General features: G+C 34.0%; 1 protein-coding gene across 2 annotated transcripts in view; it reads left to right on the top strand.

Annotated features, from left to right (window-relative positions):
• LOC138323518 (dynein axonemal heavy chain 3-like) overlaps positions 1 to 19,741 on the top strand; it is a 55,996-nt gene that overhangs the window by 22,465 nt on the left and 13,790 nt on the right. For both annotated transcript variants that reach the window (XM_069268172.1, XM_069268171.1), the window contains exons 30-58: positions 85 to 176; positions 478 to 679; positions 1,023 to 1,175; positions 1,568 to 1,790; positions 2,239 to 2,369; positions 3,316 to 3,732; positions 4,206 to 4,367; positions 4,573 to 4,698; positions 5,280 to 5,437; positions 5,759 to 5,839; positions 6,388 to 6,571; positions 6,947 to 7,132; positions 7,753 to 7,979; positions 8,348 to 8,551; positions 9,803 to 9,930; positions 10,627 to 10,751; positions 11,307 to 11,492; positions 11,621 to 11,788; positions 12,107 to 12,240; positions 12,901 to 13,186; positions 13,626 to 13,793; positions 14,138 to 14,355; positions 14,717 to 14,924; positions 15,129 to 15,389; positions 15,779 to 15,980; positions 16,499 to 16,806; positions 17,443 to 17,628; positions 17,978 to 18,220; positions 18,697 to 18,857. In XM_069268172.1, the coding sequence (XP_069124273.1) occupies positions 85 to 176; positions 478 to 679; positions 1,023 to 1,175; positions 1,568 to 1,790; positions 2,239 to 2,369; positions 3,316 to 3,732; positions 4,206 to 4,367; positions 4,573 to 4,698; positions 5,280 to 5,437; positions 5,759 to 5,839; positions 6,388 to 6,571; positions 6,947 to 7,132; positions 7,753 to 7,979; positions 8,348 to 8,551; positions 9,803 to 9,930; positions 10,627 to 10,751; positions 11,307 to 11,492; positions 11,621 to 11,788; positions 12,107 to 12,240; positions 12,901 to 13,186; positions 13,626 to 13,793; positions 14,138 to 14,355; positions 14,717 to 14,924; positions 15,129 to 15,389; positions 15,779 to 15,980; positions 16,499 to 16,806; positions 17,443 to 17,628; positions 17,978 to 18,220; positions 18,697 to 18,857 (5,528 nt within the window). The remainder of the gene's footprint in view (positions 1 to 84; positions 177 to 477; positions 680 to 1,022; positions 1,176 to 1,567; positions 1,791 to 2,238; positions 2,370 to 3,315; positions 3,733 to 4,205; positions 4,368 to 4,572; positions 4,699 to 5,279; positions 5,438 to 5,758; positions 5,840 to 6,387; positions 6,572 to 6,946; positions 7,133 to 7,752; positions 7,980 to 8,347; positions 8,552 to 9,802; positions 9,931 to 10,626; positions 10,752 to 11,306; positions 11,493 to 11,620; positions 11,789 to 12,106; positions 12,241 to 12,900; positions 13,187 to 13,625; positions 13,794 to 14,137; positions 14,356 to 14,716; positions 14,925 to 15,128; positions 15,390 to 15,778; positions 15,981 to 16,498; positions 16,807 to 17,442; positions 17,629 to 17,977; positions 18,221 to 18,696; positions 18,858 to 19,741) is intronic.

The raw sequence follows: 19,741 nt of genomic DNA, 5'->3' as shown, positions 1-19,741 counted from the left end.
AATCATTTTATAAGTACATATCTCCACACATGTTAAGGATTTAGAAGACCAAGTCTATATTTTAATGTGAAACCTCTATTACAGGTGTTGTTCCGAACTGTGGCTATGATGGTCCCCGACTACGGAATGATTGGCGAGATCTCTTTATACTCCATGGGCTTTGTCAATGCTAGAAGGTAATCTCTCATACAAGAAAGAATTGTAATGAGTGTGCAAATTTTATTTTATTTTATTAATAAAATTGAAAAAAAATCTTATGGAGCAAAAATTTAAAAATTGAGATCACTTCCATGTCATGATATTAAGTAAATACTTCTGTCTATAACCTTCTAAAATTACTTCAAAATCGAAATGCATTTACTAGAATCATTGGTCAGCATTTGTGTTATTGCAATTTTCTGTAAATAATATAGCTTTAAATTAAAATTTGTTGTAAAATTGTGATTTTAAAACTAAAACCTTGACATCTTTTTCCAGTCTTGCCAACAAAATTGTGGCAACATACAAACTCTGTTCTGAGCAGTTGTCGTCTCAGCACCATTATGATTACGGAATGAGGGCTGTGAAATCTGTCCTCACCGCAGCTGGAAACCTAAAGCTAAAATACCTAGACCAGGATGAAGCCATTCTCCTTCTCAAAGCTATCATGGATGTTAATCTGCCCAAGTTTTTGGCCCAGGTCAGTTTCTACCTTAACAGCTTGGCTTTAGGCATCTCTTCTGTCATTTTTACATTTTTGCCATGCCTTTTGGCATTGAAAATGGGCCACTGTGCTAAAGTATGTATGGGCGAGATGTTTGACATTTTGCATGAACCATTGACAGCTGGTTAGCATATTCAAGTCATGCTAAATATAGGCTGCGAGTGCTGATGATTTCTTTTAATATCATACACTCTAGTTTTTCTTTTAACTACTTCAACCTAACAATTTCCTAAAAGACTATGAAAAATATGATGTTGCTGATTTTGCACTTTTTGGTAAAATTTTTCAAAATTGAAATGCCATACTATTTTGTTTACAGGACGTGCCCCTGTTTGAGGGTATTATTTCTGACTTGTTCCCCGGTGTTGAATGTCCAAAGCCTGATTACGGCCCCTTTATGGATGCTCTGAAAGAAAACACAGAGAAGATGAAGTTACAAACCGTCCCCTGGTTCTTGGAGAAGATTATACAGGTAACGCACATGAAATAACAGATAGAAAAAAAAACGATTAAGATGATAGAAAGAGATTGATTTTTCTTGTTATTATAAAGTTTTTAGTAAAAAGTGAAATTCTAATATTAAATTAAAATAAATGTGATATTTATATTTTGTAAGGATATGTTAATGTGTTTCGATTTTCCTCCTGCAACTTTGATATGTTTTTTTTTTGCTGGTTCAATAGAGATTTTAATTTGTAGATTGAATCCTAAGATTGACTTTACTTGTTTATCAAAATTTATACTTTTTTTTTTTTTTGTGGCTTTATTTCTGGGGTTTGCTCTGGTTCTAGTTTGATACTATCTGGATCTGAGAGCAAGTGGCTTGTAAAACTGAATTCATACTCGAGTATATTTCATTCCCAGATCTATGAAATGATCCTTGTGCGACACGGTTTGATGGTGGTTGGAGAGCCTCTTGGCGGAAAGACCAAAGGCTGGCAGGTTCTAGCCGGGGCCCTGTGTGACCTTCAAGCTATTGGGGCATTTGACGAGTTCAAAACAGTGTACAGAATTATCAACCCAAAGGCCATTACTATGGGCCAACTGTATGGCTGCTTTGACCCTGTGTCTCATGAATGGACAGACGGTAAAGCTCAGATTATTATAAATTTGGTGTCATTTTATGCTGTTTGTTAATTTATCTTCTTTTTTTTGTTTTTGATATCAATTGACAACTTATATCTTATTTATTTATCAGCACCAGTGTTTTGTTATTCAATATGGCTATGGACCTCATTCATTGTGAATATCTAGTTCTTGGCTTCAGCATGTTCACTGAGGAATGAAATGGTCTTTGCTGATGTGGTTGTGCCATTTAGAATGACACTGAATAATTTTCATTCAAAATAGTATTTGACATGTTCTCTAATGAAAAGTTCAGAGACATATCTTTGGTTTGATTTTCCACTAAAATTCAATAAAAAAACCCACACAAAAAAAAAACAAAAAAAACCCACAAAACAAAAAACAACCGACAACATTGAGTTAACTCACCAACTAAACTTAGCAATCATTTTGTATTTGTATCTATACAGGTGTTCTGGCCAACACCTTTAGAGAATATGCCAGTAATCCCAACACAGACAGGAAGTGGATTCTCTTTGACGGCCCCGTGGACGCTGTCTGGATCGAGAACATGAACACTGTACTGGATGATAACAAGAAGGTGAGACTTTAAACGACTGTGGTAATTAGTTCATATAATACATATAGGATCTTAAATGAGTGTTCATTTCATATGAGATTTTATGAAACAAGTGTGAGAAGTTTTTATTTTTTCGAGCCTTGGTGAGCAAAAATTAAAACTTCAGGACGAGTTTCATAAAATCTCATATGAAATGAACACAAATGTAAGATACTTTTTATCACATATGCCTATGCAAATGCCTACATAACAAAGAATTTCACGTCAGACTGTATTCCGAAAATCCAACAGATGCTGCTATTTTTTCCCGCCGTCCTTGTAATCCAGAGGTGACATCATTTTTCCCAACGTCATTTTATTTTTTCTGTCTGACGTCACAATGAATTTCCAGCCAATGAAAATCGCTCCAGGTCATATTACACTAGTGACATATGCAAAAATATAATACGGGTGAAATCACTTGATATCAGGCGGATTATGTGATAATATTAATTAAATATTATTATAATAAGTTTGATTTTTTTTCTGAGATTTTGCAATACAAGTCTCATAGGTTTGTGAAATGAAGTTTGATAAATCACACTAGTTCATCAAGACAACCACTTAATTTTTACAGCTAGGATTTCATTAAATTTTATATAATTTCTATCAGCCCTACATTTCCATTATCATCAACACAAAAGATGCATTTATAATTTATGTCATTCAGAAAATTTTATGCAAAGTATTGTCCGCACAAAATCACTGAATAGCAGGTAAATTTTGATTTAGTTCATTCACTCCTGAAGACACATTTAGACTCTTCTAAATCAAAGACTAGACCAGCCCATAATGAATTTTTAGGGGTGAATGAGTTAATCAAATGGTAACAATAAGATTTGTTAAATGATACTTTATTTTTATCTCTTAGAAATAATCTATTACCAATACAAGATTAACTAATAGTTGGTTTTGAACTTTCCCACAGTTGTGTCTGATGAGCGGAGAGATTATTCAGATGAGCAACAAGATGAACCTGATCTTTGAGCCTGCCGATCTGGAGCAAGCTTCCCCTGCCACTGTCAGTAGATGTGGTATGATCTACCTCGAGCCTCATCAGATGGGCTGGCGGCCTTTCAAGGACTCATACATGCAGCATGAACTTCCAGAAAAACTGTCGCAAGAAAACAAAGATCTTGTGAATGACTTGTTTGAATGGCTCATTGAGCCTTGTCTGTATTTCATCAACAAACAGTGTAAACTGTTTCTACAAACATCAGATATGCATCTAGTACAGTCACTGATGAGATTGTACACATGTCTGTTGGATGAAATTGCAGACTCAGTCAACAACCCGCCAGTAGAAGGAGAGGAAAATTCTCGGGACATTCTGTCCAATCAGCAGGTAATACTCCTTATCACATTGAGTAACAGGGGAAGTGATTTCATCGGGAGTTGTCGTTTAATGACTTGCTAATATATAACGCTTGCATTCTTTCATTAAATTTTAACTTTTGTTATGAATGTTAACTCAAAAGTTATTCAGAGTTTAGTTACTGGCTATCTGTATTAATTTTCAACTTACTCCGTGACTGTTTATAAATTACTCACTATCTTACTTTATTTCAGATTACTTCTGATTATTCACTCATTATTTGACTATATTTTAGAATACTGTGAGATTTTCACTCATTATTTGACTATATTTCACATAACTTCTTAATAATTCACTCATTATTTGACTATATTTTAGAATAGTGTGAGATTTTCACTCATTATTTGGCTATATTTCAGATAACTTTGTAATTATTTACTCATTATTTGACTATATTTTAGATTACCTTGTGACTATTTACCCATCATTTGACTATATTTCAGATTACCTTCTGGCTACAAGGTCTGTTTGTGTTTTCCCTGATCTGGACCGTTGGCGGCACCCTCACAGGGGACAGCAGAAAGAAGTTTGATCAGTACTTCAGAAACATCCTAAGTGGCACTGATGCAGACCATCCCAAACCAAAGAGCATCAAGATCACAAAGGTATATCTTCTCAGTGATCATTTGTTGTTAAGTCTGACAAAGAAATTGTTGAAATGCTTATAATGACATTGGCAGCAGAACGTAAGTATGTCTTTGTACTAATGTGTCTCAATTAGGGCACAGCCCACCATAGTCACAAGACAAACGTAACAAAGGTAAAGACATTATGTGATGTTTGATTTTAAACGGGTTGTTCTGTTTTCAGAGTAACATGATTCCAGAGAGGGCCACCATCTACGATTTCTGTTTTGAGAAGAAGGGCAGTGGAAACTGGGTCGACTGGCTGGACACCATTGACCGTGCTTCTATGACCATTCCTAATGATGCCAAGGTAGGCTTCTATTTTCTGAAGGCAGTGTTCTGGACCTCAAAATAAAACACAGGCCTTTTTATTTTCTGAAGGCAGTGTTCTGGACCTCAAAATAAAACACAGGCCTTTTTATTGTGTAATTTTATATAGAATTCAATCTAATAAGTGCCCCTGCCCATGTAAGTGCCTTTTCTATTTTAAGGGCACAAGTTCACTCGCCCTGATTCAAATAGACTAAAACTATGACATCAGTAGTCTATCTATATGATTTCTTTTGCAAGTTGACTAATTGTGCAAAATAAATTATGAAAAGTAATAGTCCAGATTTGGTCTTTTTAAACACCCTCATTTTTTAAGTACCCTGGGCACATAGTGGGTCGATATGATTTCTTTTGCAAGTTGACTAATTGTGCAAAATAAATTATGAAAAGTAATAGTCCAGATTTGGTATTCAATTTTTAAACACCCTCATTTTTTAAGTACCCTTTGCACATAGTGGGTCGAATATGGTATGAACACAAGAATATCAATGCAAAATACTATTAGAAAAGAATATTGACAGTATCATCTTTAACCATTAAACCATATTACTCTATTTCTAGGTGAGCGAGATTACTGTACCCACGTCTGAGACAGCACGGCAGTCATTTTTCCTCGAGACATATCTCAAGCACGAGCAAGCTATGCTGTTTATTGGTCCAACTGGTACTGGTAAATCTGCCATCACCAACAACTATCTCCTCAGTCTACCTAAAGATGTGTAAGTAAATGCAAATAACCATTCACAAATTAAGTGTATAAAATTTGATGTATTCTATATATTATGTATATTAAGCATACTGATCAGAGGAAAATAAGATTTATAATTTTGATTTTTTAAAGGAGTCAGTGACGTTTTCAAAGACTAAAATGTGTGAAATGTTGATTTGATTCTTTAACAATAGCCAATAACTTCTAGTTATAACTTATACTTTCTTCAGATGACCAACATTTTAGATTTATCAGCTAGGTTACATTGAATGAATCATGTTTTTAACTATATGAGGAAGACTTCTAAATCTTTCCTGTTGCTTAATTACAGGTACGTGGCTAACTGCATTAACTTCTCAGCTAGAACTTCAGCCAATCAGACACAGGATATTGTTATGTCTAAGCTTGACAGGTGGGTTTCATTGTGATTTTGTTTTTATTGAAGACATATAATATACTGCAAATCACTTATATTTTGTAAGTTATTCATTTTCATGTTAATTTAAACTAGAAATTCAAATCCCGTTTGATTATCCATTTGATGATGAAGTCTTAATACAACAATCATGTTGAATTCATCATTATCACCAAGACTTTTTGAGAAATTACACCGCTTCATGATTAAATTTGAAGCCAAAAACAAAGTTTTAACAAAAGCAACATTAATAAACAGTATCCATTATTAGAATAATCGTTATGTGTAAAGTTAAGTTTACTTTCTTAGCTAACGGTGCCACCAGGATCATGAAACAGTCTTAGACTGAAGTTTTTACTTAGACAATCAAAAATGGCGTAATTTTTTGTAACATCATTTATGATTGGCTATATAAGTCTAAACTTAAGACTATTTTAGACTTAAGATTGTTTCATGATCTTTGAGCTAGAACAATGACTTAGACTAACAGCCTTCAACTTGGTTAGGGACACATGAAATATAAAATTTGATTATTCATTGATCAGGCGAAGGAAAGGTGTTTTTGGTCCTCCTATGGGGAAGAAGTCAGTGGTGTTTGTTGATGACTTGAATATGCCTGGCAAGGAGAAGTATGGAGCACAGCCTCCTATTGAGTTACTACGACAATGGCTTGACCACGGTCATTGGTACGATAGGAAGGACACAACCAAAGTCTTCCTCACCGATGTGGTAAGACTCTCTCTTCAAAATTCACGCTGGATGATTTCATAAGATATCACTGTATATCAGGAAAATATGTTTTTGCATGTAACTTTTTTCGCAGATTTTTAACCCTGTGAATATTGCAAGAAAAAAACCAAGCAGTCATGATCTGGTTAATTAGATATTTTCCCTTTTTCACAGTTAACATTTTTATTGACAAGTATGACAAGTATTTTGATTATTTTTGGTATGCCTATTATATAAAAATTCTTGAAATCACAAATACTACATGTAAGAAAGATTTCAAGGACACATTTTGATATTTGACCACATTTTAAAGACGACTTCTACCATGTCACATTACTTTCACCGTGGTCTCAAAGTTATCTGTTTTCTTCAAAGCTGTTTGTGGCGGCCATGGGACCCCCTGGAGGAGGCCGTAATGACATCACCAGTCGGTTCACACGTCATCTAAATATCACATCAATCGATGAGTTTGATGACAACACTATGACCAGGATATTTACCAATATTACTGACTGGCATTTTGGACGAGGCTTTGATGGAGCTTTTGTCAGAAATGGCAAGGTTTGTATTTCAGTTAGTTGTGAATCTGTTTACAGATGTGTAAGTATCAGATGTTATCTATTGACATTTGAAAGGATCTATAAATCCAGTTATGATATACAGCCTTAGTAGTTAACAGAAGGAGTCATTGATGTGAATTAAACTCTTAATTACCTTGATAATGTCCATATTTGTTTTGTCATCATTGTCCTTTCTTGATAATCTTTCATCAAATCATATATTACTGTATAACATATGAATTTTTTTTTCTTTCGAACCACAAATATGAAAACAACAAATTGTGATTGATATATTTTTGTTCTTGTTGTTTCCACTGCTAAGCATATCATATTTCTACCCACAAAATTATTTGAGCACTCCAAACCACAAAAAAAAAGTACCCACAAATATTTCATGGTATACAGTATTCATAAAGATGCAAAATTTTAAATTCAGAAATATGTTTGTGAATAGATAAGCTTGCATACATATATTCAAAGGCTTAGTGCAAAATTTTGTGCCATGTAACAAGTGATTTTTTTGTGAGTTATATGATAATTAAGCTATCTTCACCCATTTATTAGAGAAGGAAGCACTCCTTAAATTACTTATTGGTAATTTTCTGGGTTTTTTTTTTACAGCTGGTTGTAGCAGCAACAATGGGCGTATATAAATCTGCTATTCAGAACTTCCTTCCAACACCATCTAAGAGTCACTACGTGTTCAACTTGCGAGATTTTGCTCGTGTGATTCGTGGAGTATTGTTAGTACCCCATACCAACATGGACGAGACTGATAAACTGTTCCGTCTGTGGATACATGAAGTGTACAGGGTGTTCTACGATCGTCTAATTGACAATGAAGATCGGTAAGGTGTATGATTGGATAATATCAACTCATAATCTGAAATTAAAAAAATATATATATACTTGATGGACACGATTTAGCATAATTTTATTATTCTGTTTGATATTTATATCATGTTCAGAAAGAAATTTATGTATATTTTAACTCCATTTTTTATGATTATCCTACTTATATTTCATTATTGAATATTATATTGTATATGTTCACATTAATAATATTGTATTTGTTCACATATATTCATAAAATTATCATAACTCTGTGTACTGTGTAAATATGATTTTGCAATATCCTGAAAAAAATGAATTTCTGTTCTAAGATAAGAAGTATATATTTTTTTTGTCAATTAAAAGACATGTGTTTTTACCACAGTGAGATGTTCTTCAACATTGTGAAGGAGCAGTGTTCCAACCATTTCAAGACCAATATTGACAAGCTCCTCGGCCATTTGTCACAGAGCGGAACAGTAAAAGATGACAACATCAGAAATCTCTTTTTCGGTGACTTCATGATTCAGGAAAACAAAATTTATGATGAGATCTCCGACTTCAAGCAGCTTTCATCCATGATGGAATAGTAAGTGTTAATGTAAACTCAATACATTATAAATGTATATGGGTGAATGAGTTAATTTGATTTTTTCAATGTTACTTAGGTATTGTTTATTGTAGTTTTTTCAGCAACAAAATATTGTTACAATACATGTATTTATTTCTTCATTGAAAAGTGATGAATTTCACTGAGAAGTTGAATCATAGAACAAGTATTTTAGAATACATCAAGAGGTTGGTTTTTTCCCTGCATGTTGTCATGGGATGTTATGTGGTATTGCATGGCATGTACTGTGTTTTCCCCCTATGAGTTCTACAACAATGAGATTTTTTAGTTCTGTAGCCATGTTATTGCCATAGTAATATGATTGTTAGCATTTGATTTAGAAACAAGCTTTGAATTCTGAGGTTTTTATTTCATTTTTATTCAATCTTTATTTTTAAATAATATTGTCTTTTTTGTTTGTATTAAATATTGTTTAAATTTGAAATCCTTTGTTCACAGATTTAATATTTTGGATTAAGGGGAAGCTGTAGATATAGTTTAAGATGAGATGCAATTAGTAAATTACTATTAGGTTCTTAGTTTTATGTCTACAATAGCTTGATAGGAAATTGGGAATTTATGTATTTTAGCTAGCTAAAATGAATGCTTTACCTGATATGAGAAGGTCAGCTTAAACTTGATGTAGTTAAGCATTTAACCAAATTTGCTACTTACAGAAACTTATCAGTTGAATCTTTCTGAGTGCTTTCAGCCGGAATTTAAGTGCTTTCATCAGGAAAATACTTTATTTAGATAGTTCTACCACTTCATATAAAATGATTTTGTGAAAAATACCCTGTATAAATAAGTGGAATTTTCCGTAGTATGCAAATTTCAATGTGATTATAATTTTATAGTAAATATGTGTTGAATACTGTATAGTTTGCAATTTACTGTTTTTGACCGATTTGTGGGGGTTTATTTTCACGAATTATCCTTCTAGCTTTTTAAAGTCCCATTTTTATGACAGACTCTAATACGCAAAACCATGATTTTGATAAATTTTGCCTGGTATTAAATTTCACGATTTTGGATGGTTCTGCATATTTAGCAAAATCAAAACCCTCATGAATATAAGCAACTATACAGTAATGCTTCAATGTGGAAACTGCTAAAATAATTGCCCACTAAGATATTGATATTTGCGGTATATTGTTGGTAATGAGATGTTGTTGTGCCACTGAATGCTTCACTGTGTCCCCATTTCACCGTCACTTTTACTTTGTGTAGTTATTTGGATGAGTACAACATGATCAGTAAGGCACCCATGCATCTTGTAATGTTCAAGTTTGCCATTGAACACATCTCCCGTGTAAGCAGAGTCCTGTTACAGGACAGTGGAAATGCTCTCTTAGTCGGTAAGTCACGTCAGGGCTTAAATTTTTTACTAATTCACCCCTGAATACACATTTAGACTTTTCAAAATCAAATTTAGACCAGTCAATTACAAAATTTCGGGGGGGGGGGAATGAGTCATACTTTCATTATATTATATATATTATGTGATGAAAAAAAATTGTGAGCAATTAATTTTCATATGATACTATGCTGTTAGCAATATTTTTGTGAGTAATGAATTTTCATGTGTTTTGTCAGCTGAAATTCAATTGATCAAAAACTTTTCAATCACAAGGTCATAAAAAACTTTTCAATCACAAGGTCATAAGAAGCCTCCATTTTATAACAGATATTATTATTATTGTAAGAAATCAATGCATACGATTCAAGGCAACTGATCAATAAATGAGATCATCAAGTCTCAAACCAATATCAGCTGTAACTGTTTAACTGGTAAAAAAGCTTCTACTTCGGAATGATTCAAGTCAACATCAAATCAGTTGAGTCAGTGTGGTGTATTCCTTAAGTTGATCAAATGACTTTTAATTAAGAACTTTTCATGAAGACAATTGTTTCTGTTTATGTGTCAAAAATATGCTTTAATTTGACTTTTGATATAAGAAGAAAATTTCACTTACAGTTGTAATCTAGAAGTGTGGTTTGTATGTGTTATTGATTATTGGTTATTGATGATTCATTGATTGGTTATTCAACAGGAATTGGAGGTAGCGGCAGACAGAGTGCAGCTAAACTTGCCACCTTCATGGCTGATTACGATATTTTTATGATTGAAATCACCAAGAATTACTCAAACAATGAGTGGAGAGAGGACATCAAAAAGGTGGGATCAAAATAAATGATAATATAACGCTTCTTAACTACAATTGTCTACGGTGATATTTCTATCATCATAGAAGGAATCAAATGTAACTGTGATATAAAAACTTCAAGTAATCTCAACTGTTTGAGGAATCCAATTGAAACACAACATATTTTTTATGTTTCATATTTACTAACTGTGAACAACTTTTGTGGCAACTAAATTCCGTGATTTCTGTTTCAAACCGTTTTCGTGAAAATCAAGTTTTGCAAATGTAAGATTGAATGGAATACCTTTGAATAGAAAAGTGCAAAACTTGTGGAAAAATCCATTCGTGAAAATCAAGTTTTGCAAATGTAAGATTGAATGGAATACCTTTGAATAGAAAAGTGCAAAACTTGTGGAAAAATCCATTCATGGAGACAAACTTTCGCAAATTTATCTTAATTGTAAAATTCGTGAAAATAAATCCAGATTTTCAAATGTGTTGCTATGGCAATTTATTATTGTTTTATTTTCTACTACCAGGTAAATAAGACTTCTTGCCTTATAATCATGATTGTTTCGCTGTTCCAGCTTCTGTTGAAGGCAGGTTGTGAGAACAAGCCCATCACTTTCCTGTTTGCCGACACACAAATCAAAGATGAGTCCTTCATGGAGGATATTAGTATGATCCTGAACACTGGAGATGTACCCAACCTGTTTGCTTCAGACGAGAAGGCCGAGCTCATAGAGAAAATGCAAGCTGTTGCTAGGACTGAGGTAAGTTGTGAAACCCAATTAAAAATAATCAATGCAAGCTTTGATTTATAACTTTTTGCATTTTTTTCCCAACGCTATGCTTTGAAAGCATCTGCAGGTTATTAAAATTTTCATTCTTTGTTATATAGGGAAAGAAGATGGATTCTACCCCTCTGGCCATGTATAACTACTTCATTGAGAAGGTGATGCAGAACTTGCATATCGTACTGGCAATGAGTCCAATTGGTGATGCTTTCAGAAACAGACTGAGGATGTTTCCCTCCCTCATCAATTGTTGTACCATAGATTGGTTCCAGGTATGTAGCTCTGTCTACAAGAATCCTGTTGACTGCAGAGGCTTTGCTACCAATAGTATGGTCAAAGGCTAAGGCATTGTTTAGCTAACAACAACAATGTTAAGTTGAAATCAGGAAAAGCATTTGATTGGTCAATAGTGGCATAATCTCATTTTTGATACAATCAAACCTATAGAGGAGCTACTGCTCAGGGTCAACATTTCTTAATTGGCATACATTAGAAAAAGTAATTGTACACTTGATCATGAAGGATGGTGTAATTGATTTTGGTTTGAGGGTAGAAAGGCATGAACATTAATTGTTGGTGGTCTATTCTAGCCCTGGCCGTCTGATGCCCTGGAAATGGTGGCTAATAAATTCCTGGAGGACGTTGAGCTAGAGGATCATATGCGCAAGGCATGTGTAGTCATGTGTAAACACTTCCATGAAAGTGTCCATCAATTATCAACAAGGTAATAAAACAAGCAAGAGGAAAGAAAATACACAATTCACACATTCCACACACAGACAATTTAGGACTACATTCCACACACAGACAAGTCAGGACTACATTCCACACACAGACAATTTAGGACTGTATTCCGCACAAAGACAATTCAGGTCTTCATTCCACACACAGACAATTCAGGTCTTCATTCCACACACAGACAAGTCAGGACTACATTCCACACACAGACAATTCAGGACTGTATTCCGCACAAAGACAATTCAGGTCTTCATTCCACACACAGACAATTCAGGATAACATTTCACACACAGACAAGTCAGGACTACATTCCACACACAGACAATTCAGGACTACATTCCACACACAGACAATTCAGGTCTTCATTCCACACACAGACAATTCAGGACTATATTCCACACAATGACAGATAATTCAGGTCTGTCCACACAAGGACATACAATTCAGGTTAAAAGTATGAAATCTGCTTACTTTCTTGAATAATTGAATGATTTTTTTCCACATCACATGATGTAAAGTTATAATGATAAACTGATAAGAAGTTCAGGCTTTGAGTTTTGGTAAAATCACTGCTCAAGTCTTTATTAAGCATATGCAGTAAATAAATGGAGAGTCTTTCTATATTTACTGTCAATCTTTGTTTCAGTTTCTTTGAGCAGTTGAGGAGACATAACTATGTAACCCCTACATCTTATCTAGAGTTGATCATGACATTTAAAGCTCTGCTGGGTCTGAAGCGTGACGAGATCAGCACCCTTCGTAACCGTTATCTTGTTGGTTTGGAGAAGCTTGACTTTGCTGCCTCACAGGTAGCCGTTATGCAACAGGAGCTGCGAGAACTGCAGCCTGAGCTCATTAAAACATCAGCAGAAACAGAAAAACTGATGATCAAAATTGAGCAGGATACAGTCGAAGTGGAAGCCAAGAAAGAGGTATATTTTCTTCCAAATTTGTTTTTCCTTTTCCGTCGCTTTAATTTTCATTAATTGATGTGTAGATACAAAAAATGATATAATTTAAGTTTTAGTGTCTCATGAATTTGATTAAATGCTGAGTTATAAAGTGAATTTTGGATTAATTGCCCACTGACAATAACTCATTCACCCCTGACATTTTATAATAGACTGGTCTGCTCTTTGATTTAGAAGAATCTAAATGCATCTTTAGGGGTGAATGAGTTAAAAATACAATGTATACAATGTATATGTTTATCCAATTGAATGACAATAACAAACTGCAGCGCATTTCTGAAAAGTTGATGACACAATGTCATCTGTGACATGGACTCTTAGTTATTGTTCTTCACCAACAAATTCGAAATTAATTCAACAGTAGATGAAAACCAATTTTAATCTCTGTCTTTCATTACAGGTTGTAGCTGCTGACGAGGCTGTAGCTAACGAAGCTGCGGCTGCTGCTCAGGCCATCAAGGACGAGTGTGAGAGTGAGTTAGCTGAAGCCATCCCAGCGCTGGAGGCCGCTATTTCTGCTCTGAACACACTCAAACCCTCAGATATCACATTAGTCAAGTCTATGAAGGTAAAGTTTTGAATTTGTCTTACATTCTGCACCAGTGCTGTGTTTTTAAATGGTCAAAATTCAAAGTAAACATTACTGATTTTCAACTGAATTTTATGGAATGTGGGCCAATTAATTTCACAAAGACCAAAATGAAAAAAAAAAGTTTAAACCATAGGCATTATAGATCTTTTATAATGACATCAGTCCTAAATATCAACATTTTTAGCTTTTGGTATTTATTACCTAATTGAAATGTTCCATTAAACCTGCTTCTATGTTCAATTGATCTTTCTTTGGGATGGAAAACAACTTGTTGAGAACTTTTAAACTTTTAGTTTCCAATGGTATGTTCTATTTGACAGAATCCACCTCCTCCAGTTAAGTTGGTGATGGAGTCAATCTGTGTCATGTTGGGCATGAAATCTGAGCGAAAACCTGACCCAAGTGGTTCAGGTAAAATGATTGAGGACTACTGGGGGCCATCTCAGAAGGTTCTCAGCGACTTCAAGTTCCTAGACAGGCTTAAAACCTACGACAAAGATAATATACCACCTGCTATTATCAAAAAGATCCGAGAAAAGTAAGCTGGCACTGTTTTATCTTGTAATAGCAATGAAAAGAAATATTTTAATAGCTAAAAATGCATGAGCAATTTCTAATTAGCTAAAAAGCTATGAGTAATATCAGAATAAAAAAAGAATAATATAATTGTATTAAAAAACACAAAATTAAATACTTTTAGGTTCTTAATTTGACAAATCAATCACTTTTTAGATAAATTACTGTGACAGATTTACTTGTACTTTAATTTGCATTTTTTTGACAAATTAGTTGCTAATTAGTATACTTTCTATAAATTCAGTAACCCGCAGGCTGAAATTTAATTGTACCAGAAATTAACCAGTCTTTAAAGAATGTATATGACCTATGTTTTTGTGTAGGTACATGACCAATCCAGACTTCGACCCTAACCTGATTAAGAACGCCTCAACGGCCTGTGAAGGCCTGTGTAAGTGGGTCAAGGCCATGGATATCTATGACAGAGTGGCCAAAGTTGTTGCTCCGAAGAAGATTAAGCTGCAGGGTGCTGAAGCAGAACTTGCTGTCCAGATGGACAAACTCAATGAGAAGCGTGCACAACTCAAACAGGTAACAGGAATCACCTTTCTTTTCAACATTAATTTTAACATACCGTATAGCTGGCTATTTTCAGTGGGATGATATTTTCACAATATCGCGGAACATTGATATGATCACAATGATAACCGGCTATAAAAAAAAACGTTTTATTTGAATTTCTTAAGAAAATTTTTGTTTGAAGTGTAATCATAAAGATATGATTCTGGTTTAAAGGTAACAGACAAGTTGCAAGCACTTAATGATGAATTTGAGGAGATGACCCAAAAGAAAAAGGACTTGGAGACAAATATTGATGTTTGTGAGAAAAAACTTGACCGTGCTGAGAAGCTGATCGGAGGTCTTGGAGGAGAAAAGGACAGATGGACGGAAGCTGCTCGCCTGTTGGGTGAAAAGTTCATCAATATCACTGGTGATGTCTTACTGTCATCAGGCGTGGTGGCCTATCTTGGTGCCTTTACTGTCTCCTTCAGAAATGTAAGATATATTAAATTTCTTTAAAAACCTAGTATATATGATGAGCCATTTAGAGTGCTTATAATAGTTCCCAGTATATAAAAGACTAATGGACTAGGTGCAATTTAAAATTGTTGGATATCTTCTGGTAAAAGATTGTAGTAGAGATAGACAGTAAAACATGGTAATAGCGAAGCTCAGGGGACCAACAAAATCACTTCGTTGTAAGCATTGTTCGTTATAGACATATTGCAGATATCATATAGGAACATTGAATGGGAATTCAAAATACTATGTTTTAACCATGTTAGCGTGTTCTGTGAAGGAAAAGAGTTCATAAGGCGTCATCCAAAAACCCAACTTTATTTTAGTTATTATTATAAGTCATTAAATCTATTCTTTGCCAACAGGAAATCATTAAAGATTGGCATGGTGCATCAAAGACCAATGAAATTCCTTGTTCTGAGATTTTCTCACTTAATGCAATTCTTGGAGATCCTGTCAAGATTCGAGCCTGGAATATCGCTGGTTTGCCAGTGGACTCTTTCAGTGTTGATAACGGTATTGTCGTCAACAACTCACGTAGATGGCCTCTGATGATTGATCCACAAGGTAAGTCTTACATTACATTGTATATGCCCGATACCCTCTAGCTGGTAATTTTGGTGGAGATAATATTGGTGTAATTTTATGGGACATCTGTTAAATCAAATCTTAGTTTTAAAAATCAAATAAAATGATATAAATGCTTTCAGCAGGATAGTGAAATATCTTAATTTACGCAGTACTGTAACATTCTTATTTTACCGATTAGTTGTTTTAATTTTTATGTAATTAGTGCTCTTCGTGCTGTCTTTGAATGGCTAATTCATGTACAGCACTAAATTTTGTAACCAGCATTTATATTCCTGCTAATAAATCATAATTTACAGTATAGTTATTTTTTGCATAACTGTGCAAAAACAAGTAAGTTTACAGTAATAGTTTTAATTTTTGATTTTTTTTCTAATTTTCTGATCATTTGCCCAAAAAGTATATAGGTTTTCTCAGCAAAATCCAACCAGTTTTGAACCTTATGAAGGCCACCTATGGTACTTGTTTAATATGATAACATTTATTGGCTGTTACAGGTCAGGCTAACAAATGGGTAAAGGCCATGGAGAAAGACAATAAACTTGGTATCATCAAATTGTCTGACGCCAATTATCTAAGGACCCTGGAGAATGCTATCCAGTTCGGCACCCCGATCCTTCTGGAGAACGTTGCTGAGGAACTGGATCCCATCCTGGACTCTATCTTACAGAAGCTAACATTTAAACAACAGGGTGTAGAGTATATCCGTCTTGGGGACAGTGTTATTGAATATTCACATGACTTCAAACTCTACATCACATCCAGACTCAGGAACCCACACTATCTGCCGGAAGTGTCTGTTAAGGTAAATAGCTGATTTAGATTATCCTGTAGGTGAATAATTAGCTCCAAACATATTGTTAAGGAGAGAAGATAAGGACGCAATATTGGGGCGAGTATCAGCAGGGATGTGAGTCTTCCCCTTTTCAGATTTCCTCTGATTGAACAATATTGATGAGTAATAAATCATGTCAGGTGCCATCCAGAACATCATAAAAAGGCCTTTTTAAACACAAGGAGGAGGGGTTCTTGTCATTAGTCGAAAGTTTCCATCCCTAATTTGATCAATCACATCCCTGTATCTATACCCTTGGAGTGTGGTGGTGAATGCATATATGGCCCAAGAGTTCTCACAAAGAAAGAAAATCAAAGAGCTCAATCTATGGGATGTCTGTAATTCTGATAGGTAACTATCTATCCTCTTTCCCATGGCCAAGTGAATAGGTGTTTTGTGATCATATAACGTACAGGTATAGAAAGTTGATGAGTTATTCCCTACCTCCTCTTCCATCTGCAAGTAACTGCAAGATCCTACAAGTGTCACCGTGTGGTGAGTTAATACCTGGCCAAGAGATGTCCATTTATTAGTTAAATTTTTTATGTTATGTTTTTTTAAACAAAATTGGTTTTGTCTTCAGCTGATATTTGATTTTGTGTACAGGTATGTCTGGTCAACTTCATGATCACACCTCAAGGTTTGGAGGACCAGCTTCTGGGTATTGTGGCAGCCAAGGAGAAACCACAGCTAGAGGAGAAAAAGAATGTTCTTATCCTCGAGAGTGCTCAAAATAAGAAACAGCTCAAGGAAATTGAAGACAAGATTCTAGAAGTTTTGTCATCTTCACAGGTAAACATTAAAAATAACTTATTTACCCCTGAAATATGATAATGGACTGGTCTGGTCTTTGATATAGAAGAGCCTAAACGTGTCATTAGTGGTGGTTATGAAAGTTTATTTGGTGTATTTGTATACGAAATGTAAATTCTGAATAAAAAAAGATAACTAAAAAAATCTAGAGAGTTTTAATTCATTTAATTCTATTAAAATTTAGTACACTGTATAACTTGATTAAAAATCTTTCTGTCATTTGAAAATTCCAATAATTCCAATGAAGAAAGACAAATAACATACATACTGAACTGTTATACTTCATAAACAATTGTACCTGACTTGCTATATATATTTTCTCGTTTAGGGTAACATCCTTGAGGATGAAACAGCCATTAAGGTTCTGTCGCACTCCAAAGTGTTATCAGAAGAAATCTCCGCTAAACAGGAGATCGCTGCTAAGACTGAGCTGGAGATTGACCAGACAAGAAATGGCTACAAACCCGTGGCTGTACACTCCTCCATTCTCTTCTTCTGTATATCAGACCTCGCCAACATTGAGCCTATGTACCAGTACTCCCTGACATGGTTCATCAACCTTTATATACAGGTAATATACAGCTGATCAAAAAGTTGAAAAGATATTTTGATAATGAAAAGTATTTGGATGGGATGTTTTACATAGCACAAAGGTTAATCTGTGGGTATAAATTTGAATGGCATGGAATCTGCGTGTCAATCAAGTCAGGGAGTGAAGCAAATTATTTTAAACATTAGGTGAATTACTCGACCAAAATATGGTAAGTAAATTGTTTATGATCTATCAGAGAAAGTTGGGAAAAAAAACCCCAAAAAAACCCACTCAAGCTTACAAATTTGTAAATGATAATGATAGGTCTATCTCGTTTTGCATTTAACACCACCAAATTTGATATATTGGTATAAAATACTTATTGAAAAAGTAATTCATTTATTTGTTAGATACATAAATTAATACATACCTATCATATCACCAAAATCGATATGATTCATTGTAAAATACTTGATAAAGAAATACTGGATTTATTATTCAATCTTTCATTCCAGTCCATTATCAACAGTTCGCCCTCCAATGAGCTAGATGAGCGTATTTTCAATCTGAATGACCACTTTACCAACAGTATATATCGTAATGTGTGTCGGTCACTGTTTGAGAAGGACAAACTACTCTTTTCCTTTGTCCTGTGTGTTGGCATCATGAAGGGCCAGTAAGTATTGTGCTAATAATGTTCACTGTTTTTTTTTGTTTTTTTTGTTAAAAATCATTTAACTATCCATTGTTCTTGCAGGTGCATTCATAAGGATTATATAAAATATACAATTATCATCTGCGTTATATTACAAAATTTTTGATGACAAAAGATTTCATATATTTCTTTTACAAGAGTAAAACAATGAAAGGAAAATAATTAAATGATGAGCCATAGAATCTCGACGTTTTTTCTTCTTCAAAATAACATTTTAAATCATACACAGATAATTTTTATGAGAACATTTTCAATAATGTATTTTACATAAATGTCTATTATGTATAATTTGCTTTGAACATTCCTTAGATACACATACATATGTATTAATTTTTCCAGAAGAAAAGAATGCAATAACAAAATATAAATGGGGCTATGATGAAACAAAACCTACCAATAGACAGAGTGGTGTACATTATGAAAGAGTTAACATGTTACTAAGACATGAAAATACAAATGGTGTTACGTTGTTCATTCAAAATTTAATAAAGTACATGAAATTTCAAGCAAATTATGACAAGTACAAGATAACTATAATAAATCAAATTTAATGTAAAAGTTTAAGTTAAATTTACTGTAAACCAACTTTCGTTCGCGTGCCATTTATTTTCGCGATCAAGGTAAATTTGCGAACGTTTTTCTCGGTGAATCATTCATAAATCTTGCGCCATTAAATTCAAAGGTATTTGCATTAAATTTTAAATCCGCAATTTCTAATCTCTGCGAAAATGTTTTGAAAAGAAAATGGTGAGATTTAGTTGCCGCGAAAGAAAATTGGTTTACAGTAGTTCTCTTTTTTTATCATATATACCATTTGATTTTGCATTAATGATGTCCATATCACA

This window comes from Argopecten irradians, chromosome 5 (genome assembly GCF_041381155.1).
Source record: "Argopecten irradians isolate NY chromosome 5, Ai_NY, whole genome shotgun sequence".
In the NCBI taxonomy this organism is placed as follows: domain Eukaryota; kingdom Metazoa; phylum Mollusca; class Bivalvia; order Pectinida; family Pectinidae; genus Argopecten; species Argopecten irradians.
Note: the sequence above shows the minus strand (reverse complement) of the source record. Positions and strands in the feature narration are given on the sequence as shown.